The sequence below is a fragment of the Ciconia boyciana genome, chromosome 11 (assembly GCF_034638445.1).
Source record: "Ciconia boyciana chromosome 11, ASM3463844v1, whole genome shotgun sequence".
NCBI lineage: Eukaryota > Metazoa > Chordata > Aves > Ciconiiformes > Ciconiidae > Ciconia > Ciconia boyciana.
The window spans coordinates 16,646,555-16,671,767 of NC_132944.1; the positions used below are offsets into that span (position 1 = coordinate 16,646,555).

The following is a 25,213-nucleotide window of genomic DNA, read 5'->3' on the forward strand; positions in this document are numbered from 1 at the left end:
TGGGAAATGCTGTCGGCGGCCAGCTGAGCACAGGGGCAGGGGACGCTGGCAGCCTGTGACCCCGTCCCTTCTGGGCTTGGCTCTCCCATCCGGGAAGCCGGGCGCATCCCACAGGGAATCGGTGATGGATGAGGCAGTGTATTTGCACAGGCCTGGATTAACGTCAGCCCGGGCAAGGGCTGTCCTTCTGCTCTTCACCTGCACTCTGGCTGGATCTCTTGGGATAGGAGTGATGCCCCGGGTGAAGGAATCTGTGTATGTCCCTGGTTCAGGTTTGTCCCCAGGAGGGATGGTGGGTGTAAAAGCAACAGTGGAGGAAGCCATCGACAGGCGTAAGGAAAGGGTTTTCTCCCCACGAGGTGTCCCACGGGTGCTGGGCAAGGACTGGCAGCTGCCTCCGTTCCATCCCCTCCATGAGCACCCCTGCAGAAGGTCCCCTTGGCTGATGTGGATCCAAAGCAAACCCTTTCGGGTTATTTCAGGCAACAGAACACAGGTTGGAGCCTGTTATATTTATTTTGTTTTGCTTTTCAAACCAAATTGCCCATCCCTGCTGAGCTATGTTGCTGGTGCAATGGGAGCCAGTTCCCATGGACCTGCTGAGACTAAATGGAAAACTTCCCAGCGGAAGCAGGAGCGGAGCTGGGCACGTACGTCCTGCCGCGCTGGGCTCCGGGAAGGCAGCGCCCAGGCTGCTGAAGGAAGAACTTGCATCCCTGCTTTTCGCCCACGGTGAGCGTCTTACAGCTCATTGCTTTAGGGACCGGAGCAGCCTGAAAAAAAAAAAAGTAATTTCTAGTCTCCGCCAACTTCAGGGACTCAGTGGGCAAAAAAACTTCGTTGCAAGAAAAAAAACCCAAACCAACCAGCCTGAGCACAGAGGAAAGCGAGCAGCCTGTCCGCATGTGGGAAATTTGGCAAGAGGAGTCAGCAGGCGTCTGTACCGGCCGGGAAGGCGCAGCGTGGCAGCGCTGTAGCCTGGCAGCCCGGTAAAAGGTATGGCAGCCGGGGCATCGCCGGGAGATTTTCAGCTGCAAGCTCTGCTACGGACTAGCTGCATGAACTCAGGGAGCTCATTTAACATCGTTATGCTGCAAGTAGTCCTTTCCAGTGCGTATATTTGCTACCTTACGTAGCATGTCATAAGAATTTAAATGTTTTTAATGTGCTTTGATGTCCCTGGATGAAGGATGCTCTATAAATGTAAAGTAAGTATTCTAATGTACGTAGTTTGTTTTCTTTTTTAATGTAACAAAATCCTTAGCAGCCTTTCTTTCTTTGACAGTTTCCATAGCTGGTGGGTCTGTTTCTGCTGTGCTTTAGCAAAACAAATTTAGGGTTTCACAGTGGCATACACTTAGCGTGTTCCTCAGCTTCATGACTTGAGCAGTTCCCTCGTCGTCAGCACTGCAGAGTTACAGGCGGAAATCTGCTAAAAATCTCTTTCTGCAAAACCTGATGATGGGGAAAGATGGATGTTAGGGTCGGTTTGGGGAGGAACCATAAATTGGGAAGAAAAGCGATTGCAAGCACTGGAGCAGCTCTGCTTGCAGGTAGCTCTGAATGAGACCAGGGAGTGAGCTGAATGCAGAGTAATTATTCCTGAGTAATGCCAGTTTTGGATATTTATTCTGGAATAAAAAGTGATTTCTTCCTGTTGAAGGTAACTCCCTGTATGAGCCACCCCCAGCAGCCTGCAAGCCCAGGGGCGAGCTCTCCTGCCAGCCAGCCCCATAACCTGCCTCTGCATCCCCATCCCACCCGGAGACCCCTGGTAGTTCATCATCTCGCAGATGCTGTGGGGTTGTGCGGGCAGAGAGGGCTTCTCTGGGGAAAGCCAGCCCAGGTGGGGCTTTCAAGGCCAAAGACCAAAATGTACGGTGAGGGAAAAAGCTGATCAGAAGCCACTGCAAAGCAAGCGTCATTTGGGAAAAGCCCTGCAAAAGCTGCAGGCAGTGCAGCGGCTCTGAAGTGAATTGCTGCAGCGTCTGAGAGCCAAGGGAGCATCTCCGGGGGTTAATCCCACCGCCACAAAGGCAGAAAGCTGTGTTTGTGTCCCTCTAGCCGAGTGCAGGTTTAAGGAAGCCATCCAGCCCCCTGCTCCTGCCCGAGCATCCGGAAGCATCCGGGGCTGCAGAGACTCTCGATCCCAGCCGAGCGGCGAGAGCTTTCCCTTACCTTTAGTTTCTCCTGCTTCTTCCCAAGGCGCTGAATGTCCCCGTGGCCGTTTGGGAGCTGACCCTCGGCCAGCGAGTCCCACCCCGGTGCCCGGCCCGGCCCTTGAGTACACGTCCCAGGTGTGGCAGGCGGAGGAGAGACGCTGGGGTTCGGGGCGTGCTTCCTCTCCGGGCTGCCACCGGGCTCTTCCAGCGCCGGGCACGCCGTGCCCCACCGCGCTGCCTTTTTAATAGCTGATTTTTAATTATACGCTCTGAGACGAAAGAGAAAAGCCAAGCCTTCCAACAGATTTTATCTGCTGTTTATTTCCACAAATTGCTGCAGAAAAAAGCCCGGAGAGTTTTGATGGAGGTGGAGGCTGAGATAGCCGGCAACACGGAGGCTGCCGGGGCGCAGCCTTTTTAACCTCCCCTGCCGAGGCAGGTGCCGACACATCCCCGCAGCCAGCGAAACATGCTAACGCTATGGAGGCTGACCGAGCAAACGGTAACGAGCTCCGCTGCCTCGCCGGGGCTGCCACCCCTCTTTCTCCGACGAGAAAAGGCAATAAAACCCAAGCAGCGCCTGGCCGCGTTTCCCTGCTCGCAATCGCTGGGAGGACCCAGCGCCCGCTGGCTCGGGGGGTGGCTGCTGGCCAGGCACGGGGGCACGGGCTCGGCCAGGGAGCCCCCCTGCAGTCCCCTCTCTTGCTCCGTAGGTGCACCAGTACTACAGCTGCCTGCCCGAGGACAAGGTCCCCTACGTCAACAGCCCAGGAGAAAAATCGCGCATAAAGCAGCTTTTGCACCAGCTGCCGCCGCACGACAATGAGGTTAGTCCTCGGACATCCGTCAGGGCTGCGGGCGGGGAGGGGACGCACCTCCTGGGGTTGCTCGTGGGGAGTGTGGCTGGTCCTTTCTCAGCCCTTTCTGCTTTTCGGGGGGGGATTTACTTGAGTTTGGTCATGTTGCTATGTAAGTGCCGTATTTGCTCCCTGCTTGGATTGTGTTGGAGGTGGGGGGGAGTTGTCTGTTTCTAAGGTTAAAATTTTTTAAATCGTCCTTCTTCAGTTCTCTGAAATAAAAGCACTTTCTCAGCCCTCAGAGGCCAAAGCCACGTTAAGAGTGGCTTGAAGTGCTGTTGAGATCGACTAGAGCCAGATCTGAAGTTGCACAAGCCTCTTCCCAAGCGCTGCTTCCGACTCACCTTGGGAGTGGGAGTGCGTGTGCCGAGGAGGGGTTTCACTGGGGCTGAACCTCGCGAGCTGGGAGAGCCTGGCAAGCCGGAGGTTGAGCCAAGGCCAGTCAGAGCAAATCAACCTTCTTACATCTCACAAGAAAGACGTGAGGCAGCAAAAAGGATCCGGTCTTTGACGTCCTGTTCTCGCCAGTGAGAACATTGACTTCTGGTAGCCTGCAAAATTTCCCTGTGTAAACAAAAAAAAGTTATTTTCACGCTGCTTTCTGAAGAAGCCGCTCTGGAAAATATGCGCAGGTAACTTGTTTGATCTAGGTCAGATTTTAACGAGTTTGCCTGCGCATGGCTGGGTGCCACAGGCACAGCGCGGTGCTGCCAGCGCCGGGGGAGCTCCAGGCACCGGGCAGGGGCTTCTTCCCATGCACCCTTGGGCCCCAGCCTGCCCGCCTGCCTTCCCTGGCAGCCGCTGGAAACCCCCAGCCTCCGACAGCTGAAGAGCACAGGAACAAATGCACATGAATGCTGCTGCTGCTGCAGCCCGTGCTGCTGCAAGCTGGAGGCACGAGCCTGCATGTATTTTCTGCAAACTGGCAGATTTTGCATCCAGTTCCCCCTCGTGCTCAGTTTTCCTCCTTTGAAAATTCAAGGCGTGTTGGTTGCTCACGTGAACAATCCTGCTCGACTCCATGAACCTGCTCTCCAGAGTAACGGAGGCTGGATTGGGCACTGGTGCTACACGTGGCCACCTTGGCTCTTCAGTCGTATTCTCCGTTGAGATGCAACCAGCTAAGAGCTAAGCCTGCAGGATGAAAATAGCCAGGAAAACCTCACAGTTTCATAAGCTTCAGGGAAATTGCATCGTTCATTGTTTATATCCTTTTATTTTACTTATTTCCTTATTACCTTCCAGCGTAGAGGTTTTGCATATATGCAAACTTGACCCTACGCTGAAAGAATAGTTGGAGTTCCCAAATAGCTGGAACTCCCTCGTTCACACAGGGAAAATTGGCTGCACTCTAGAAATGCCAATAAAACATTTTGAAGCTGCTATAAGATCTCTGCCATAAGGAGAAAGCAGGAGAACCATCAGTCTGATTGCTGGCCTGGGTGAGACTCAGAGGACCCAACTTTTAAAGCTTTCCTAGAAACGTAGCGCTTGGAGAGCAGCTTCCTCCTGCCCTTTCTTCTCATCTCTGCCTCTTGAAATTTTGGCCAAACCCTGGGCTGACCGAAGCCCAGACAGCGGTGTTTCTCCAGCCTCCCCTAAGCTGAGGTCGGAGCCTGTCTGTGTGACCCCCTTGCAGAGGTCTGCAGAGCCCATGGGACTGCGGCTCGCTGGCCAGGGAGCCAGGGGCACCCCTAACACCGAGCATGGCTTGTGTTTTTTAGGTCCGCTATTGCAATTCGTTGGATGAGGAGGAGAAGAGGGAGCTCAAACTCTTCAGCAATCAAAGGAAGAGGGAGAATTTAGGGAGAGGCAATGTCCGGCCGTTCCCTGTAACCATGACGGGAGCCATCTGTGAGCAGGTGGGTAGCAGCTGACAAACTGGCGCAAGCGGGGTGGCTTTTTAATCACCAAAGTTAAGCGAAGCTCACAGGAACAGCACCTGCCCCGTGCCCCCTGCCAGCTGCAAGCACTGGGGTCCGTTGGGGCACGTGCCAAGAGCCCCCCGCAATATTTGATGTAGAGCAGTCACGTCGGTTCCCCTTGTGCAGGGGGGAAGCTGTTGATATCCTGGCCATAAAATGGGGATGAAAAGAGATTAAGGGACACCAGAAAGGAGCTGTGAATTAGCACCTCCTTCTGCCACGGTTGCAAAAGCAGCTGGCTGGCGATGGGTGGCAGCGGGCTCGCCCGCCTCCCGTTAAACACCGGCTTTTCTGACAGTGCGGCGGCCAGATCAACGGAGGGGACATGGCTGTCTTCGCCTCACGAGCGGGACATGGCGTTTGCTGGCACCCTCCCTGCTTCATCTGCAGCGTCTGCAACGAGCTGCTGGTCGACCTGATCTACTTCTACCAAGACGGGAAGATCTACTGCGGCAGGCACCATGCCGAGTGCCTCAAGCCCCGCTGCGCGGCGTGCGACGAGGTAAGAGCCGGCTCGTCCTGGCTCCTGCCACGGACGCTGCCTGCGGGGATGGCACGAGAGGGTTCCCCTTGCCAGCTGGGGGGTACTTCTCCTCCCTCCGCCCCGACGGTGGTGGGTGCGTTAGCATAGGGAGGAGCACCTGCATGGAGGCGTGCACATGAAATACGACGGTTTGGCTTTGCCAAGGGTTCACGCAACCTTTTCCTGGGGTTTCAGGTGAGCATCTCGGGGATTTTTATTGCAGTCTGCCTAGGGCTGTTCTGAGAGGGATCCTCATCTACAGGCAGGGAGGGCTTTCCACGAGCGTTTCCAGTAACAGCCTACCCCCCGTGCTGTGTGATTTTAGCCCAGCTGTGTGTGGTGGTCCTCCCTTCTCTGTTCCCCCAGAAGAAGGCTCTGGTAGGATGAGTGCTATGTTTCCTACAAGACGGTAGTGTTTGAGCACACACCCAGCTGAAATAGGCTTTAAGAGAGGAGATTAACAGGCTATAGGAAGCTGAACAAATGGAATACAAAACGAATAGAAAACCGTAGAGTCGCATCTGAGCGTTTCTCAAGTGTCAATCTCTGTTTAAAAGGCTGGTGAAGGAAATAGTTCTGGCTTTTAAAGTTATGAAAACCATAGCGTGGAAAACCATATGTACTATAAAATACCACAGCCCATCTATGCAAGCGTGTAATAGTAAATATCCAAGGCTATATGCACTTCAAATATAAAGAACATTGACGTATGTATCCAATTAAATTTGTAACGCTACCAGTAAAAAAACAACTCCTAACCATTTGACTGGCCCTATTTCCTTGTGGCTTAGGCTGGGTAATTTTTTTCGTGTACTTTTTATCCTTGCAAATTCTTGTACAAGTCTTTCATTCAGCTCCTTCTTTAACATGCACTTCTTGCCCTGAAACATCCGGCACTAATCGCGAGAAAGAGGAACTCGGGGGTAAGAGGAACGGCAGGGGAAAAGCTTTCGGTGTGACCTGTGCCGGGGCAGGGAGCCAGGGAGCAGCACGGGGCCACCGCTTGCTCCCCTGGCTTGGCTTTGGGAGCAGAGATGGCGTGGGGACGGGAAGCAGAGACAGAAGGAAAGCATCTGCTGAAAACATTTTAGATGGCTGCTTCACCAGCCCACCCTTAACAGCCCTCCATGCCTCAGTTTCCCCACTGGTATAATGACTGCGATCGTCTTCATAAGCACGCAGGCTGGCGCAGAGACGATGAGGACCCAGGTAGCTCCATCTTCTCTCCCTTCCAGAGAGCTGCCACTTCTCCTTGTGGTTTCGTTCATCCTTTGTACTCAGGTCCCTGTTTCAGAGATGGGTGAATGTGTTTTAGTAAGCGGCTGCTCCATTCTTCAAAAGTCCCCCAGATCGATAGGTTGTATATAAGTGTGTTTATTACCCTGATCGACCCCTCCTGCTGATGGATGTGCTTATGAGCATGTTACTGCGAGCTCTGCCTTAACGCTTTGTAGTCCAGGCCCTAACGGAGTCCTGAGGTATTTGTATTTTAATGAATTTCCTTAAGAAGTGATGGGTGCCCCTGCAGCAAGCCAAACCACGGGAGTTTCCCATGCAGGATGGGAGGGGTTAGCTGTAAAATTTGGAGGTTGCATGAGCAAAGGGGCACAGCAGCCATGCATGGGCAGAAGACACGAAGGTTGGTGGCCGTGTCCCAGGTCCCCTCTCTGACTCTGCCCCACGTTTGTGTTTCCCCCGCACAGATCATTTTTGCCGACGAGTGCACTGAGGCCGAAGGGCGGCACTGGCACATGAAGCACTTCTGCTGCTTTGAATGCGAGACGGTGCTGGGGGGGCAGAGGTACATCATGAAGGACGGCAGGCCCTACTGCTGCAGCTGCTTCGAGTCCCTCTATGCCGAGTACTGCGACACCTGCGCCCAGCACATCGGTACGTGCCACCGTCCCTCCGCCCCGCGGCGAGCATGGCGCGGGAGGGGAGCGGGGCAAATCTCTGCTCGGAAGGTTGTTTCTGGCAACACGAGCTGTTGCGTGAAGTCTTTGACAACAACCTGGGGCTGCGAGCGGGACTGCCTGTGGCTGGGGTCTGCACTGGCCCCGCGGCATCCAAAGAGGCTTGTGCCCCTCTCGCATCTTGCCAAGGAGCTAGCACGGTAATTTGTTTGGTGGAACCACTGCTTATCCCTTTTTGTGGTCAGAGAGGGGAAGATTATCAGAGAGCAACCTCAGGAGCTGTTGCAAGTAGTGAAAGCTTTCTCTGGCCTAATATAATGTGCATTTTTTTTTTTCCTTTAAATCTCATTTTCCTGTAAACAGCCTCGCTCTTCAACTCCCAGATTTTTCCCAGCCAAGCTTGCCAAAGGATCGCATGAGTTAATGAGCGACTGACAGCAACTGTGCTTGTTCATTAGGCATTATTATTGTTTCTGTTTGCCTTTTTTAATCAACCTCCAGATAGATGTTCTCAGAAAGAAATAATGCATCAGAGTCAATCTATGTTTCTGGAGCAGTGATTGAAAATGTACTTTATTCTGGGGGCTAGCTGTCCCCCCAGCACTCGGGGGGTGGTAAGCCGGGCAGACTGGGAAGCCGCCTCACTGTCCTCCCCGATCCTGTTTGTCACTTGGCTGAGCATTTGCTCGCGGGTGGGTGGGCAGCCCTTTCTTTGTCCGTGGAGGTGAGCTCACGTGTTCAAATAATTCATAGGCTGCAGGGAAAGAAAAAAACCCAACCATTTTGCTCTTGTGCAGTGGCCAGATGGCACGGGGAGGAAGACTCAGGGCTTCAGCAAAGCACTTGGAGGACGTGTGTGCTGTGACCTGCAGCACATCCTTCCCGAAAGCTCAGCTGCGGAGCGGTGAAGCAGCTGTTAACGCTTCTTGCAGGCTCCCTTCTCTCGTGCTTCTCCCATCTGCTGTCCTCCCCTCCGTCCGGCCGGCTGGAGCCTGCTGACTGTCAGGTTTTTGGGGCAAAATGCCTGTTTTGGTGCATATCTGCACATTTCTAGCAAAGGAGGGACTGCAGCCATTTTGCTGCAAGTTGCTTATAGTAGTCACTGAGCGTTGTATTTAAGAGCCACATAAATTACAGATAAGTGCCTGCTTAAGAGTTGTCAGGCTTGGGTTGGGTAGCCAACGCTCGGAGTGAGGAGGCTGTGCTCCTTCCTCTGCGAGATGGCTTTGGGGCATTGGAAAAGGAGCTGATAAAATCCCACCCACTGTCTTGTCTCTCTTTGCTCCACAAGCGTAGCACTCCAGTCTATATATAAAAACATTTTGCTCATTATGAGGGAAGAAGAAAAAAAACAATTACACTAAAGCAAATCTAGCTTGGAATAAAAGGGACCGTTAATGTAGTGTTCATTTATAAATTATCCAGTGGCATTCGGCCCTCCCAGCGGCGGGGCCGCGGCACGTGTGCAGGCACGTGCTGTGCACGTGTGCAGCGAAGCACCCCGCTGTGCCGGCCAGCCCGCACCCTGTGCGGCAGCTTCTCAGGTAACAGGGGCTTTTGCCATGAATGGCAGCTTAAACAGGTGAATAAATGTTATAATTGAAACCTCGGGAGCTTTGCTCGTGGCTCTGACCGAGAGCGATGTGCATGCCGCAGTCACGTGCTCCCGTGGCTCTGGCCGGTGCCTGCGAGCAGCCCCGGGGTTTCGCTGGTGGGGGACAGGCTCTCTGCATCAATTCCTTTACTTAACCCAAGGGGCAACACGGGGAATGTGGCTGGGTGCGAGGCAAGGGGGTGCCCTCAGATCCCTGGGGCCGGCTCTTTCTGCTCCCTTTTGGAGAAGGGGCCCCAGTAGCCAAAGTAAAGTTAGGATGGGGCCGCGGTAGCAGCGAGGGACAGGGATGCGATCTGCTCTGTTATGTATTTAACCAAGGCAGCACAAATTCCTCGTTGTGGTTCAGTTGGAGGCTTTTTGTTTTTTTCAAGTAGGCAGCGTATTACTGCTTTGACTTCAAGGACTTTATGGAGAGCTTCTTGCATTCCTTTGCTTTATGATCGGAAATATCCCCATTTAATACGAAATAGCTTGAGGCTCGGTTCTGCTGCCTTTTCCAACATTGAGCAACTCCCGAGCAAAGGCCTGCAGCCTGCAAGGCATTAGAAATGGGCTTAACTTCACGCGCCAGAGAAACCCTGCTGAAGGGCTTTCGAGAGCGAGCCCGGGTGCGCGTCGCTCGTAGGGGACGCGCACAGTCAGTGCAGCGCGAAGTGATGTGCTGGGCTAACTCTGACGCCATGCATCTTCCCTCTCAAGGTATCGACCAGGGCCAGATGACATACGACGGCCAGCACTGGCACGCCACCGAGACCTGCTTCTGCTGCGCGCAGTGCAAGAAGTCCCTGCTGGGACGGCCCTTCCTGCCCAAGCAGGGGCAGATCTTCTGCTCCAGGGCCTGCAGCGTCGGCGACGACCCCAACGGCTCCGACTCCTCCGACTCGGCTTTCCAGAGCGCGCGAGCCAAGGAGTCCCGCCGCAGCGCCAAGATCGGCAAGAACAAGGGGAAAGGCGAGGAGGGGGCGCGCAGCCCATGCAACCAGCTGCAGGTCACCTCCAACCGCCTCTCCACCGACGTGGACCCGCTGTCCCTGCAGATGGATTTGCTGAGCCTGGCCAGCCAGACGCCGAGCCTCAACAGGGAGCACTTGTGGAGGAGCCGGGACGAGCTCTATCACTACGGGAGCAAAATGGAGCAGAGTCAGTCCCAAAGCCCTTTGCAGCTTCTCAGCCAGTGCAACATAAGGACCTCCTATAACCCTGGCCAGGTCCCGGGCTCGCAGCAGGATTTATGGGCGAAACATTTCAGCAACCCAAAGAGGAGCTCCTCGCTGGCGATGAAGAGCCACGGCGGCAGCTTCATCCAAGACTGCAGAGAGGACTACTACTCGGGGAGGCTTCGCTCGCAGGAGAGCTACAGCGACATGTCCAACCAGAGCTTCCCCGAGACCAGAGGAAGTCTCAAAGTCCCCAAGTACGAAGAGGAAGAGGAAGGCGGGATGCCGACGCCGCAGTGCCGCACCCGGCACCCCATCAACGCCCTCAAGTTCACAGAGGACCTGACGCCCACCGAGCAGACTCCCCGCGGCTCCATGGAGTCCCTCGCGCTCTCCAACGCAACAGGTACGTCACCCCTGCTCCCGTCACCCTGCAGCCGCCCCGGGACCTCCTCCGTGCAATGGGGTCCCTTGTGCTCCGGGTCAGTGCCATGGCAGGTGTCTTCCCATTACGGGGGTGACCAGCAGCTTGGGGACCGCTACTTGGTGCCACGGGCTTGCCTGCCCGGCCCCGGTGTGCCTGGCAGCCCTCTCTTGCTTTGCTTGCTTGCTTACCAAATGCAGGGCTTTGTAGATGGCCAGCCTTTCCGTGTAGCTCAAAACAAATGTTTTCAAGCTCTTTACTCCTCCCTTTTGTGAAGAAGAGGGAAAAATCAAGGCCAGCTGCTAATGCAGAGGCAGATTCCAGCCTTCAGTGCTTGAAGGACTGCTGTCAGCTGCCCTTTGGGGCTAAAAATATTTTTAAATGCTTTGAAATAGGCCCAGTTAACCCCTTTTGCATGTTACGCAGTCCTCGAGCACATGAGTAGTTAAAAGAAATTCCTACTCTTCTATGCACGGCCCTTTTTCTCCTCTTCCCCAGTCCCCTGGTAGAAACTGCAGGGAAAAGCCAGGTGAGATGCCTGTCCCGTCAGGCTGAGCCCGTTTCTCGTGAGCGCATCCCAGGGTAATATTTTTCAGTCCCCTCACCCCAAACGTGTTTGGGTTTCATTTTGCGGCTGCGGGGATGGGTGTGTGTGCACGGATGTGTCTGCGGCAGGGCTCCGGTCCGCAGCCCGGCGCCGGAGAGGCTCAGACCCCTGCGCACGCCGTCCTTCTGCAGCCCGCTGTAGTTTGCATTATCGGACAGCCCCTCTCGTCTGGCACAGCTATCGCTTGCTTCCGAGTCCCTCAGCAGAAAACTTCTCGGAAAGGAAAATAGTGAGCCTGGTGTGCTCACCGGACATACTACCTTGCTTTTTCTTCACCACTCCCCAGTTTTTTTCCGTTCCAGCCAAGCATTGCTTGGATTTGGGCACATCCTGCGCCTGTCCCCTGCAAAATGGAATCCATCTGGCTTGCTGTCACCAGCAGCGAGCAGCCTGCGGGGTGTTTGGTACCCGATCCCGAGGGCCTCCCTCCCGTGGGATGCTGGCCCCGGGTGGTGGGGATGCGCTGGTGAGCATCGCCGGGTCCCCGAGAGCTGAGCGCTGCTGAAGCCGAGCTCTGTGCCTCTGCCCCACCTGGACGGACAGGTTTGCTCTGCTACGCCTGTGCCTCCTCACCCCGCTCCTGGGTTTTGGCGTGTTTGTTTCGGGAAGTTGCCAGCCCAGTGCCAAGATGTGAAATGATCTCTGTGTTCAGCCAGGATATCACTAACCGGCGAGTGGTAAAGAGGGAGGGAGAGGAAAAGCTAATGAGCTGGAGAGGGTTTTGTTCAAACAGCCTCAGATATACACGGAGGAAAAATAGATGTAAAATGGCAAGGGAGCTGGGAATTGCTCTTTGAAACAAGGTTTTCCGAAGCAAAGCCCCACGTTTCCAAAGCGGCTTGTGTTCCTGAAAACTTGTATTGTGTAAAACTCGGTCAGTACGAAGAGTCTTGAGCAACATCGAGTTTGGATGAGCAATCCCTGAATACTGAAGTGGTTGTTGCATGCTTTGGAGCTGAAGTGTAACAAGTTATTGGGGATACAGGTCAAGAGACGAGAAATGTGGCAAGGCCTTCATATTAGAGTGAAAATCACTGTCTTTCATTTTAGAAACCCCTTTTTTAAATGCTGGGAGGGAGCTCTTCCAAAGGCGTCTGTCCTCCATACGTAGCCCCAGTATGGCTTTCCTTACAGCAGTGCCTGCCTTAACGACTCACTTCTTTCCTGCTTTCTGGAGCAGATGCTCAGCATGATGGGACTTGCAACGAATTTAAGCAGTTCCTCTGCAGAGTGAGGTGATAACATTTTTATTAATGTGTAAGATTCTAACAATTTTCCTTGCTCTGGGACGTGGCTCAGCTCGAGCCGGGGGGCACTGTGGCAGCAACAGGCAGCTCCCCCAGGGCCATGTGTGCAATTATGGAGGACACATTTATTATCGCATTTAATTGGCAGTGTTTTGAGGACAGGAAGATTCAGAGAGCGGGTTGCCCAACAAACACCCCCATGAAGCTCCCCCCAACACAGCCCAGGGGTCCAGCTCGCCCCGGGCCCTCTGCCCTGCACACCCCAGCTCTGCTTTGCAAGAAAGTCCCAGGCATCCAGATACGAGGTCCTTTTGAGCTACTGATGCTGTACAGTTGCTCCACCTTATAAAGTGAAATAATTCACGCCGCATCCATCTAACATTTTATGGCATTGCTGAAAATGTTCTTTTTTTATAGGGAGCTGAAGGGCAAACAGTCCCTGAACTGCAGAGCACACCTTAAAAGCCGGTCCCTCCCTGGCAGCAAGCTTTGCTGTGATGTTTCTATTACGACTTAAGTAGTAATTAGCTGGAGACGTCAGTAAAAGCGGATAATACATAGGGTGGGCAGCGGTAGTCCCTGTCCTCTGGCCAGAAGGCTTTCTCCTGTGAACAGATGTTGTCCCTATAATACTTGCCATGAATTCAGTGCCAGGCAGGGGGTCACCCATTGGGTGGGTCAAGATCTGTGTGACCCCGTCTCCTACAAGACCCCAGGTTTTCGCCTTACCAACCAGGCTCTACGTAATCACTTCCAAGCCAATTCCTCATGGGTTGGTTAAGAGGCGTGACACTGTGTTAATCTTGGGCACTTGCCCTTGAAGTGCTGAACTGTGCTTCATCGTTGGGCCACGGGCAGTAGTGCACCAGCAGACACCGGAGTGGCAGAGCCGTGACCCTCCTTGTGCTTTGTTTTGGGGTTTGAATTAGATGGGAGCGTCTCTGCCATGCTCTGGTTTGTGCTTGTGTAATCGCCGCAAATGCTGATGTGATTTAACCACATCCACTGGCAAAGGGCAGAGTTTCCTGCTGGTGGGGGGCATCTCTCCTTTCCCCCCACGTTTCTGTTTGAAAATCCCTTCTCTGCCATCAACCAAAGGCTATGACAGACTCTGATCCGCTACATCTTCTTGAAGGCTGGGTCCTCCTCCTGCCCAACATGGCCATTAGATGGAGAGGCAAAGAGCAAAAAGTATTTCCCAGTGCATTCTCCAAGAGAGAGCTCATTTTTGCTGGATTTTATATTATCTTTCATATTTGATTTGCTTTGGCTGCTTTTGCCTTTTTTTTTAATGGCGTTAGCAACAATACAAAACAGTGGATGCTGAGGCAATGTTTACCCTATAACTCCCTTCATTAAGCAATCAGGACGATGCTGAGATGGAGTTTGTCCAGGAAGCTTTTCTCATGAGAAGGAGTCTGATCCTACCAGAGGTTAATAACTTCCCAGAAGATACTCGGTCCCTCACAGCCCTGCTCCCAGTGCTTGTGCTCTGCCTTGCTCTGCTTGTGCTTGCATTGCCCTCTAAAAAGGTTTTGCAGGCGCTGTATGTGCCTAGCAGCTGAATTAGAAATCAAGAGCTGATCTCTGCTGATTCCAAGCAGTCATTTCCACAAAATGCCAGCTGGTCAAATAGCCCACTTAAGAAAGTACCTGCGGGCTAAATGTTATTCTCTGGGAACAGTCTCTTTGTGTGCAGCTTGCAGAGAGCAGGAGTGCTTTGGAGGTAGAAGTCGCGTTGAACGGTGACACTGCCATATGCAAAAGGAGAAATAGATTTTAAGTATTCCTTGAGAAAATTAGTTTGGGTAAGGCTAACAGCCTCATCTGTCACAGCCTTTTCCTGTCACCAGGAAAAAAAGACGTTAAACCGGTGCCGTTGCAGGGTGGAATGTGATTTCACATGTATGGCGCATGTTTCTGCTGTCATCTGTGTTACGAGGTGCCCAGAGGCCCCAAATAGCTTGTTTTTCCAGGACTAAACAACAACTGTGATATACCCAGAAAGCGGGGAGATAAAATGTACGAATATGCACGTGGGTCAGCGCTGATCCCTGCGCGTCTCAGTTGCAGGGTGACCTGACTCCATGGTCTGTCTCCAGTCCCCTCTTCTTCCTCTGCCTGAGGAGAGGCTGAAAGCTGGGGTGGGGGACGAAAAAACCCTGTTTCTCAGGGCTGGGGTATATTTTCCAAGAAGCGTTCAATGGCCCAGCCTCTCCTGCACTGAGGGCTTGGGAGCAGCTCCTGAACACCCCCAGGGACGGCAGTGAGGGGCTCGGGGTGAGTGGCTCCGGGGGCTGGTCCCCATCCCCATGTCCTCAGTGGCACTGCATCCCGCAGGTGCTCCTCTCCCCCCTGGGCTGCCCCGGGCGCTTCAGCCAAGTTACACAAGCCAGCAAATGACACATTGGCTGTTCTTGACTTTTTCTAAGAAAAAGGAGGCTCCCAGCTCTCAAGCTCGCTCCTACCATCCTCTTTCCCCCAGAGACGGGCAGCATAAAACTGCTTCCGAGTCAGAAGACGGGATCCCTGGGGGGATTTCTTGCAATTTTGAGACCCAGGTATAACATTCCCCAATCCAAGCCGGGTCATTTCAAAATGCAAGATGTGAAGATAGAGGTTTTCCTTCCCAAAGGGCCAATGCCAAAATATTATAAAACTGCTGGCAATGTTTCTTCTCCCCCTCGCCCGCCTTTTGCTGCTCAGCAGTGGGAGGTTTGGCGTGCTTACCGCGGGGGCTGGCCACGTGCACGCCTTCCCCTCTTTTGTGTCACACGTGGATGTGCCAAAGCACGTGGGGTAACGACCAAACCAGAGGGAGAACCAAAATGGACTTCTGGAAGGAGATGTTGGGGGAAGCAATAGCACATCATCCCCGACCCGGAGTGCTGGCCATCCTGCCTTGTCTGGGGAGGGCGTAGGAGCTGATAGTGCCCATGAGGGGGGTTACAGGAACATTTCTAGGTTAAAATCCAACTCCTTTCCCAGGCAGCACCCATGTAGGGACTTTTTTCAGCGAGCCAGACAGAGGGACTGATCAGGTAGGAAACAGGCCCTGACACCCTCGGGATGGCACACGGGGGCACACCATGGGAGGCTGCTGGCACTGCGACTTGCTTGGCGAGCGCCCTGCTTTCCCCCGAATTGTTTACTTGCCTTGATTTCCAGTTACATAAGGGTTCTGCTTTATTTCTGCACACCCCAATGTCGCTCAGAAGTGAGACGAGGCTGAGCTATAAACAAAGCCCTGGGCAGGCTGTTTCTCCTTCAGTTCCTTTTTAGTTCTTGGGGTTGAACTTGAAATAAACCCTGTTTCAGGGGTGGTGAGGATGCGCCTGAGAGAGAGAAGGCTCTGACATGAGAGATGCCGCGCTGTCCCCTCCTGTGCCTCTATAGCTGCACTTAAACACTGGTGTCCGGGCTGGGCGCAGGTTTTTGTGCAGGCAGACACCTATGTGGGTATCAGGTGGTGAGGACTGCGATGCACGGGTATACATGTACGCTATGATAAATGTAAAAGCAAGAAGCGAGCGTCAGCATAGCCCGGTTTGTGTGCAATGTCCTAAGTCAGAGTGTTTTGCATTCCCCCCGCCGGGGTGAAGCAGACGACGCTGTCTCTGCAGTGGGGTGCTGGCTGCGGCGCGGTCTCACCCCACGTTAGCCCAGCTTCACGGGGAGTTTCACTTACTGGGAGCTGCTTCCCCTCATGGGGGGCTTCATTCCCAGCCTCACACCCAGCGTATGTGCTCCCTGCGGCCCCTCTGCTGTCATTTGCCAAGTGGTTTAATAATTCATAATTAATGCAACTTGCAGCCCCGGTTTAGCAAAGCACACAGTGAGATTTAAGTGCCTCCGAGTGCTTTGTTGTGCCAGGTTGTAGAGGTGATACTCACGAGGAATATTTTTGTGCCGTCGCTTTGCTTATTCGGTTGTTATTTCCCTTGGCAATGTTTTATGGGGTAAACATGGCTCTTAACAGGGGTGGGGAAGGACTTCAGAGTGGATTGTACAACGTGTTCTTAGCAAATCTTAATGTTAACCAGAAACCTGCTTTGTGTTCCCGGCGCTGTAGCCAGCTTGAGTTTTATATCGAACGCCCGCAGATGAGCTACAGCTTTCACTTGTGTTCATCCGAAAGGCGTGCGTTTCCATGGCTCCGGGGTGAAATATTGAGCCTGGCAGCCCCACGCAGCGGAGAACGGCAGCAAAATAACCTGCTGTGTCCACGTGCGCCGCGGTGCTGGCTCCAATCTGGCCGCGGGACGGGCACCGGCCGACGCACTGTGCCGGCGGCAGCAGGTGCCATCTCTCCTCTTCCAGTGCAAGAGCCTCTGGGGCAGCCGCCAACGGATGCGCTTGGTGTCTCTTGGAGCGTCATTTTGAAGGGAAAGTCTCATGCAGTCAGCATGTCATCCCTGGGTTTGCACCCTTGGAAAGGGCTCGGGGATGGGGTAACAACCATCTTGTGCCATGGGCCAGAGCAGGGCTCCCGCTCCCCTGCACAGATTCCCAACAGATTCTCAGGTTTCCTCGTTAGAAAAAAATCACCGCTGCGTGTTGGGGTCTCCCCTCGTGTGCTCTTTCCTCCAGGTTAGGGCTCACTCGGGTTACTAGCTGTGTTCCCAGATGAAACACTTCATTAAGAGGGAGCTGCAGCAGCTGTAAATAAATACTGGTAATTCAAGAAGACTGGGCCTCAATGCACTGGTGTAGCTCTGAACTGGCAAATGACGGCAGGAGAGGAAAGTTGGTGCCACCTTCACCCCATCCAGGGCTCCGGAGACCTGGAGCCACCCTGCCCATGCCCAGGCACCCGTTGCCTTCCAGTGCCCGGGAAACCCTCCGGTGCCAGAGCCTCCCCCGGCCACCTTCTGCTGGGATTGCACAGGAAGAGTTTTCTTCTTCTCCAAGCTGAAATTTTCCTTGCAGGAGTTCAGCAGACCTGGAGAATAATGGATTTCCATCCTCTTTGAAAGCATTTTTTTCCATGTTTGAAGGCTGTTATTATATCCCCTTCAGCCTTCTCTTCTCTAGGCTAAACAACCCCTGCTCTTTCAAACTTTCTTCCTAGGTCATGTTTCCTAGATGAAATTTTTAGACAAACGGTTATCGCTGTCCGCTGAACTCGTTGTGGTCAGTCTGGAGCGCTCATGGATTGCTCCTGCTATGCCTTGCTGGGGCTTTGCGGCTCCACAGAGAGGGGCAGGATCATTTTGCTAGCTTTGAAAGACTAATCTGAGCCTAGCCCCCGCTCATAATACTTCACACCTTGCATTGGTGTAAACGTAAAGTTAAGCCCAGAGGCATCTTTGTGTTTCATGTGGGTTAGAAGTTGCATCCTCAACCTGGTACCTGCTCTGGGCACTGTAAGAGCCGTGCGGAGCTCTCGGTGTCTGCAGGGATGCTGTAAAAGCACAACTTTGCTCCTGAGTGAGCAGAAGAAATCCTTCACTGCCACGGTGAGCAGACAAAACAAAGTTTCCCTGGCCCCTGGCCACGCTGCTTGCTGGGTCACTTGCTAGTGTGGCTCCCAAAAAAAGGCTTGTGCACATGCAGCCTGCCAAATCTGCTTGGGAAGATGCGTTTGGCCCTCAGCAAGGAGCATTTCCCACTCGGTTGTATGGAGAAGTGAAGCCGTTGGGTCTCGGGGTGGCTTTGCTGCAGTCTCCCGAGCACGGGCTCCATCGCGCCCTGAGCTCCGAGTGCTGGCGATGGTGGTGTACGTGCTCTGTGCTGGATTCCTCTTACGATCGACGTTTTCCCAGTGATTCAAGATCTTAAAATGTGTGTGCTTAATTATAATCAGGCCGGCTGAATGAACAGCCAGAAACATCCCCTGGACCTAATAATCACTGATTAAACCTTGCACTCCAAGCATGAGCCATACGTGTATCGCAGGCTTCTCATCTGAAATTGCTTCCTCCTGTGCTGACCAGGGCTTTGAAGAGGAAAAGAAAAAGCACTCGCAGGGTCTGCTGGAGGTGTGCGCAAGGGCTGGAGACCCCCATCCTGCATAAGCTAAACCTGCAAAGCGCTGTCTCTGCCCTTCCAGGAGCCAGAGCCCCCCGCGCATCATGGCTTGCTTTACTCCCGGCAAAAAGAGCAGGTTTCACCGCAGGTCATCCCGCTCGGCCACTGCGGCTCGTTTTTATTCTCGCTGGGTGCAGGACCGGAGGAGAGAGACGGCCGTGGCAGGGGAGCCGAGACCTGCGGGTGCTGCCCGATGCGGCTGGCTGTGCGCTGGGGGTGAAGCACCGGCTCGCCCCATGCCCCCACGAGCTGGGACGAGGTTGGCCCCTTTCAAACAACGCTGCCAAATTCAATCTGCTGACACCACAGAAACATCCCGCAGCGTTTGGAGCTGTATTCCTGCACAGCACTGCCATGGCTCACTCTTATTGCGGAGCCGCGCCAGTTCTCTTAACGAACGGTTGCATAAACGTCACCGAGGGCTCATTTTCTTTGGCGTCAGCTATTGTCTGACAGATCCGATTAAGGCCACATTCGGCTGTCAGCGGCCATGATTCACGTTTGGATCAGCTCCGCTGGCAATCCCACTGTTGTTCTGGCCTTTCGGGAGGCCTTTGTGCATGGTACCGAGTTGCGTTTCCCTCCCGGGGGGCTGCGGGGCTCCTCCACGGTGGCACAGGAGGGACACTGGGAGCAGTGCCCAGTGTGACAAACGGTGTCACTGGGATCAAAGGCAGAAGATCGCGGCTCCAGCAGGGAGCTGGCGTGTGCCGGGAATCGCTTGCTCCCATAACGGGAGCAGGGAGCCCGGGCGGGCAGGTCCTCGGAGGGGACAGGGAGCCCGGGCAGGACTGTTTCCAAAGGGTACTCAGCAGGGTTGGGATAGCTCGCTCGAGATCCATGTGGCTTAGGAAAAAAAAGCACGAAGCTGGCTTGAAAAGTGTGTCCTTTTTGAAACAAAACATGGCTTTAACTTTTTTTTAACCCAGCCTCTCCCTTTTCCTGCGGCACTCAGGGATCGCCTTCGCTTTACCTTCCTCTGTAATCATAAACTCCAGAAACATCCCCATTAACAGCAGAAAAGCAAACGAGCAGAGAGAAATAGCTGTGGCGGCTGGGACTCGGGGAGCAAAGCCAAGTCCTGCGAGACCCAGTAGCGGCTTGTGCTCAAGTGCTAAAGCTCTCCCTGGTGCCACCGAGGGGAGGATTTGGAAAACCATGCCCGTCTGTGCAGGATCTGTTGATCTTTTTAAGGCTGAGTCCAAAGAAACCCTGAAGCGGCTCGTGAGCGGGGTTAGTGACAGCAGCCCTTGTTCTTGTTCAGGTTTGGCAGGCAGCAGCTGATGCCGAAGGAGCTAAGCTCTCGATGAAATGTAAGCAGCTTTTGTTCAGGGAAAAAGAAGTTTATTCTTGAATTGTGGGTTGGGTTGCTGTTTTTTTAAATTAATTTACAAAGTCATAAATTCTCGGTGATTGCATAAGGGCTGTGCGTCATGTTGAAAATCCTGCTGATGGTGCACAGCTCTCCGCGTTTGGTCTGCACGGGGAGGTTGTCGGAGAGGGATGGGGAGAAGAGCGCCAAAGCAAACACTCTGCGTTTGATTTGGGATGAAATGGATTTCCTTTGAAATAGCTTGCGAAACATGTTGTCCTGAGCTTGCAATGCAAGCGCTGACTGCTGCCAGTTGTCAAGCCAACATGGAGATAGTCAGAAAATAGATAGAAAACACCCAGGAAACAGGCCAAGGACTAGGGCGGCATGGGGCGCGTTGAGATTCTGGGTGATGGGCAGGTGCTGAGCAGACACCCCACTTCTCTGCTGCCGGGTGAAGGCTGTCTGGGCTGGAGGAAAGCTCCTTGCAGGAGCTCAGGGCTGGCTGGCACATGGGAGAGACCCGGTGGGCCACCTTCCCGAGCAGGGCAGCCCGTCAAGCTGGAGCTGATGCTCCTGGCTCCTGCCCATGTGCAGCTCCCTGGATGTCTGCAGGGATAGCCCGACCCTCCCGCTGTCCCGCTGCTTACGGGGAGCTCCAGCAGACCCTCTGGGGCTCGGGGGTTTCCTCGCTTCCTGGGAAACCCGACTGCATGCACATGGCCAAGGTTGCCCCTTCGGTCCCCCCGCGGGTGCCATTCTGGGGACCTGCGCAGTGCAGCGTGGTGACAAGCCTGAATTAGGCAGTGGCCCCGTTTTCAGCTGCCCCTGACGTTGTTCAGTCCTCCAAAACATGTCATCGTCACACAAGGTGTGGGTGCCAGATCACGGCACCCTAGTTACCTCGGCGTGCAGGAGGCCTCAGGTTACCTCTGACGCATAATTTCTCACTGGCATCGCTAGTTATTCCTATCGAGTCGCAGACAGCGTAGACATATGGGAAAGGAAGTCGTGAAAAGCAACTTGGAGCCCAACTCAAAACACCTTAAATTGGTGTGATTTCCCCAAAGGAGGAACTGCCTGCTCTTTAAAAAAAAAAAAAAAAAAAGGCAAATCACCCTCTTGAAAGGGCTCTTCAGGATAGCATCTAAACCACCGAGTGTTTTTTTAAAGCAAAAGTCTCGGGCCAAAACCAGCCTTCTCCCTGCATCCCTGCTGATAGAAAATTCTCCTTCTTAACTCTTTTTTTCCTTCCTTTGCCCTTTCCCTGCAAAGGCCTCTCAGCAGATGGTGGAGCCAAGCGCCAAGAGCATCTCTCCAGGTTCTCGATGCCTGACCTGAGCAAAGACTCGGGCATGAACGTCTCGGAGAAGATGAGCAACATGGGGACCCTGAACTCCTCCGTGCAATTTCGAAGCGCCGAGTCCGTCCGCAGCCTGCTGTCGGTGCAGCAGTACCAGGACATGGAGCCGAACCTGCACAACCTCGCCAGCCCCCTCGGGTACCGAGAGCGGCCGTCGCATGGGCGGATGCACCAGAGCTTCGACTACGGTAGCGGGGTGCCCGGGGGCAAGCTGGCGGCGCAGGAGGGCTCGAGGCACGCCCCCATGAGCGAGCGCACGCGTCGGCGAACTAACCTCTGGGATGATGACCGGCATTACCGCCCGCACCGGCCCCGGCGGTCTCGACGTTCCCGGTCGGATAACGCCCTGCACCTGGCCAGCGAGCAGTGCTGCCGGCTGAAGGAGAGACCCTCGCTGCGGGCCAGGGAAGACTACGACCAGTTCATGCACCAGAGGAGCTGCAGAGAGACGGTGGAGCAGGGTCCCCGCAGGGACGTCTACGGCCACTGTCCCCGGACAGTGTCGGATCTTGCCTTGCAGAACCACTTGGGCGAGAGATGGGGGCCCTACTTCGCCGAATACGACTGGTGCTCGACCTGCTCCTCCTCTTCGGAGTCCGACAACGAGGGCTATTTCCTCGGGGAGCCGATTCCCCAGCCCGCCCGCCTCCGGTACGTGACCAGCGAGGAGCTCCTGCACAAGTACGGCTCGTACAGCATGCCCAAGTCTTCCACGCTGGGTGGTAGGGGACAGTTGCACAGCCGGAAAAGACAGAAGAGCAAAAACTGTATCATATCCTAATGGCATCCTTGCCAGGCACCTTGGGAGAATGTAAATTAACTCACAAACTTGCACTGTTTTAGATCATGTAAGCGCTTTTATTGTAACAAAAAAGACCCGAAGAGTAGGGATTTGTAAGAAGGTTGTAGACTGGCTTCTATAAATAGTCATAATCCTGGGCACGGTGAATATATTTTGCACATCTTTGGAGAAAAAAACAAAAAAGTTCACTTTAGTCTGTAATATTTACCCAGTAGTTTTTCCTCTTTCTCCCAGATACTGCCAGCCTTTTGAGTTCTGTTTGTCCGTACATTTTGGTTACCACTGTTGACTCTCAGCATCAGTTTGCCGGTAGCTTTTGCTTTCCACCGCGTTTTTGTTTTCCATTAGCCATGTTGGTAAGTAATTTGTCTCTCTCAGACAGTGTGGGAGCCTAAGTTATTTCCGTGATTGTTGTAAATGCAATGTAAATGAGAGTTTGGAGAAAATATTTTTGTATTTTGTAATATCAGAGGAATTTCTATATCTTAGGAGTCACTGGGAAAATGCATGCACATTCAGAATTGTTTTCAGCCAGAGCTAACCAAACAGTACTTTGGACCCCCCCTTTCCATTTCATCATCAAATTTCTTAAGCATAGCAGTGACGGTTTGAGTTGTCATTTGTTTTGAGATTTGTTTGTTTGGTTTTTTTTTAAAACCCTTTTTTCTGTTTGTTTGTTTCATTCCTGGTAAATAAAGAGAACATTTTCTGATTCATTAAATCTTGAAGAGGCCTCGGTGGCATTTTGAAGTCTGCTCACGCCTGTGATTTTCAGGTACGCTCCATCAGTCAGATACAGGAATCCTGACAGCTGCAAAAGGGACTTTTTTTTTTAATTATTAAATAGGAAAGAACAGAACTACCAAACGTCTGCAACGTTGTAAATGACCAAAGCCGGAGAAGGAATTTTACACCTCTGTAGAGAACGCTGAAGTTACTAAACGTTGAACTATTATTTGGAGTAAATAAAAGTGTAAATGGTGCAATTGTGTGATGTCAGCATGACATTGTTTTGAATATAGACTTGTCTTATGGTGCTCTAGTCTCCTGGGTTATGTTAACTGCTGTTCATTACCAAGTGGAAGTCTCAATATTGCCTACTGCCTAACATGTAAGAGAACGACTGCAAACTGCTCCCCGCGGGCCTGATCCTGCCCCGGCGAGACGCCCTCGCCCCTCCGAGGCCTCTTGTGGCCGGGGGGCTCGTCCCCGGGTGGGCTCAGCCCCTGCCTCTGCGGAGCCAGGACAGCCCCACAGCAGCCTCGCCGTGGCAGAGCGTTCTATAAATAGGGCTCAGCTGTATTGTATTATGGTGGATGTGAGTTTGTTCTCTGTATGCTTTAAACCATTGGGGTACTGCCGTCGCGGCGCGTCCCGGCGCGTCCCGGCGGATGCGCCGGAGGATCGCGAGCCAACGCCGGTTGTCCCGGTGCTTCCCGGGAAGGAGCAGGTTTACAAAAGGGGCTCTTGGCACCCAAAGATGCGGGTTAGCGCCTGAGGGTGTTAAGATAAAGCTGGGCTTTGAGCCGCGGGAGGGCTGAGAGGCTTACCCGGCTGCATCGCCCTCGCCCCACGCGCTGCCGGCATCTCAGGGTGCCCCTGCACCTCCGCCGAGCCAGCCCCTGCCCTGCACCCCGGGGAGGAGGGTCCCGCTGCACCCCTGGGCACGCATGGGGACGCCCCGTTGCCTACTCAAAGCAGCAGACGCAGAAAAATCTTGAAGATGGATGTCTCCATACCACAGACTATTGCTAGGAATTTTTTTTGTTGTTTGTAAAGGACAATGTGATAATTATTATTCCTTTAAAAATAAAAGTAAAAAAAGAAATGACACTTAAGTATATTTAAAAAAAATGTTTTTTCCAGTTGGAATAAATGGAAGTATTCATCCAAAGGGAAGAGTCTCATGTGTATGTTTTTTGCTCTTAAGGAGCGTTGGTTAATTGTGAGTAGAAAACTTGATTTTCATTTAGCTCGTCTTGCAATAAAAGCACAAGAACCAGCTCAGCCCCATCCCTGACGTGGTTTCAGTGGGCAGGGAAAGCCAACAGAGGAGCATCTGCACACCACGTGCATTCCCCAGGGTTGGTCACCCAGACCTATTTTTTGGTGTTAAAGAAGCTAAGTCTTCACCTGGTGTAAGTCAGCACAGCTCAGCCAAAATCCCTCGTGGGCCTCCGGCTTACACTAGCGGAGACTTCCACCTGTAATTTATAAATAACAGCCTTTTTCTTAGAAAGATCACAAATCTCTCCATGTTTTCCAAAACAGACCTGGTAAGTCGGGTAGGGGTATTGCTTTCAGCGACAAGTATGACACTATAACTACAGGTTATTATATAATTGGCATTTCATATGTACAATTTAATTCATTGTCAGTGATTAAAAGCACAATGAATGTTGTCTGTCAGCTCCAGTACAGCTGAGCTGCTCTTTGTACAGCAGGAGCCTGAATCACTCAGCAAATGGAAAAAAAAAAAATCCCCAGCCTTTCCCCTTTAACTGCTTGCTGCCTCTCCCCAGGGGTAACATAACAACCTTTAAAGACTCCTTGCAGCAGAATTGCAGCACCTTTTCCCGTGCAATTTTGTACCAAAATCCAGGGCCCAATGCCCCCGTGCACGGGATGGTCTCGCTGCTGGAAAGCGGCTCTTCAAAATTCAGTTCTCGCTGGGGAGCATCTCTGCATCCCTGCAGACCACTGATATGCAACGCAGCTTTAATGCAACGCTGGAATCAGAACAGACGGGCAACAAATTGGGGAGATAAGAGTATCTCGGGGATGCTCCCCTCCGCTGGGCCCTTCACCAGCACAGCAGAAAGGTCTCAGATCACATTGTGTAAGAAAGACACTGCTGGCAAATACTTAGTCGGTACAAATTTCAGCAATAAAAGTGCAAACACAGCTTCCAAGCCTTTTTTTTCTTTTTCATATGGGCTCCAGAAGTCCCATACACTTTGAGACACATGGTTAAAAAAAAAAAAAAAAAAGAATGCTTGTTTTCTTTTTCTTTGCCCGTTTGGAGTATGATTAACCATTTCTGACAAACCCACTGAGCTTGAGGGATGGAGCTACGAGTCTGTAAAATGCTGCTCCGCCGCCATCTGGCCCCGCTGGTTTACCTCTCCGAGCACGCTGCGCGCGGGTGCCGGCGCCCCGTGGGAGCGGGGGCACACACAGCCATTTCCCTTCACGTCTCCGAGAACTGAGTGAAGGTGACAGCACCTGAAGCTCAGGGCGAGTGTCAGCAGGTCCAGTTTCCCGGAGGGGTCAGTG

General features: G+C 53.1%; 1 protein-coding gene across 3 annotated transcripts in view; it reads left to right on the top strand.

Moving 5' to 3' along the window:
• PRICKLE2 (prickle planar cell polarity protein 2) overlaps positions 1–23,763 on the top strand; it is a 108,926-nt gene extending 85,163 nt beyond the window's left edge. For all 3 annotated transcript variants that reach the window (XM_072876082.1, XM_072876084.1, XM_072876083.1), the window contains 6 exons: positions 2,876–2,989; positions 4,744–4,881; positions 5,243–5,446; positions 7,171–7,357; positions 9,695–10,558; positions 21,048–23,763. In XM_072876082.1, coding sequence (XP_072732183.1) covers positions 2,876–2,989; positions 4,744–4,881; positions 5,243–5,446; positions 7,171–7,357; positions 9,695–10,558; positions 21,048–21,916 — 2,376 coding nt within the window. In that variant the 3' untranslated portion in view covers positions 21,917–23,763. The remainder of the gene's footprint in view (positions 1–2,875; positions 2,990–4,743; positions 4,882–5,242; positions 5,447–7,170; positions 7,358–9,694; positions 10,559–21,047) is intronic.
• The last annotated feature ends 1,450 nt before the right edge of the window (positions 23,764–25,213 follow it).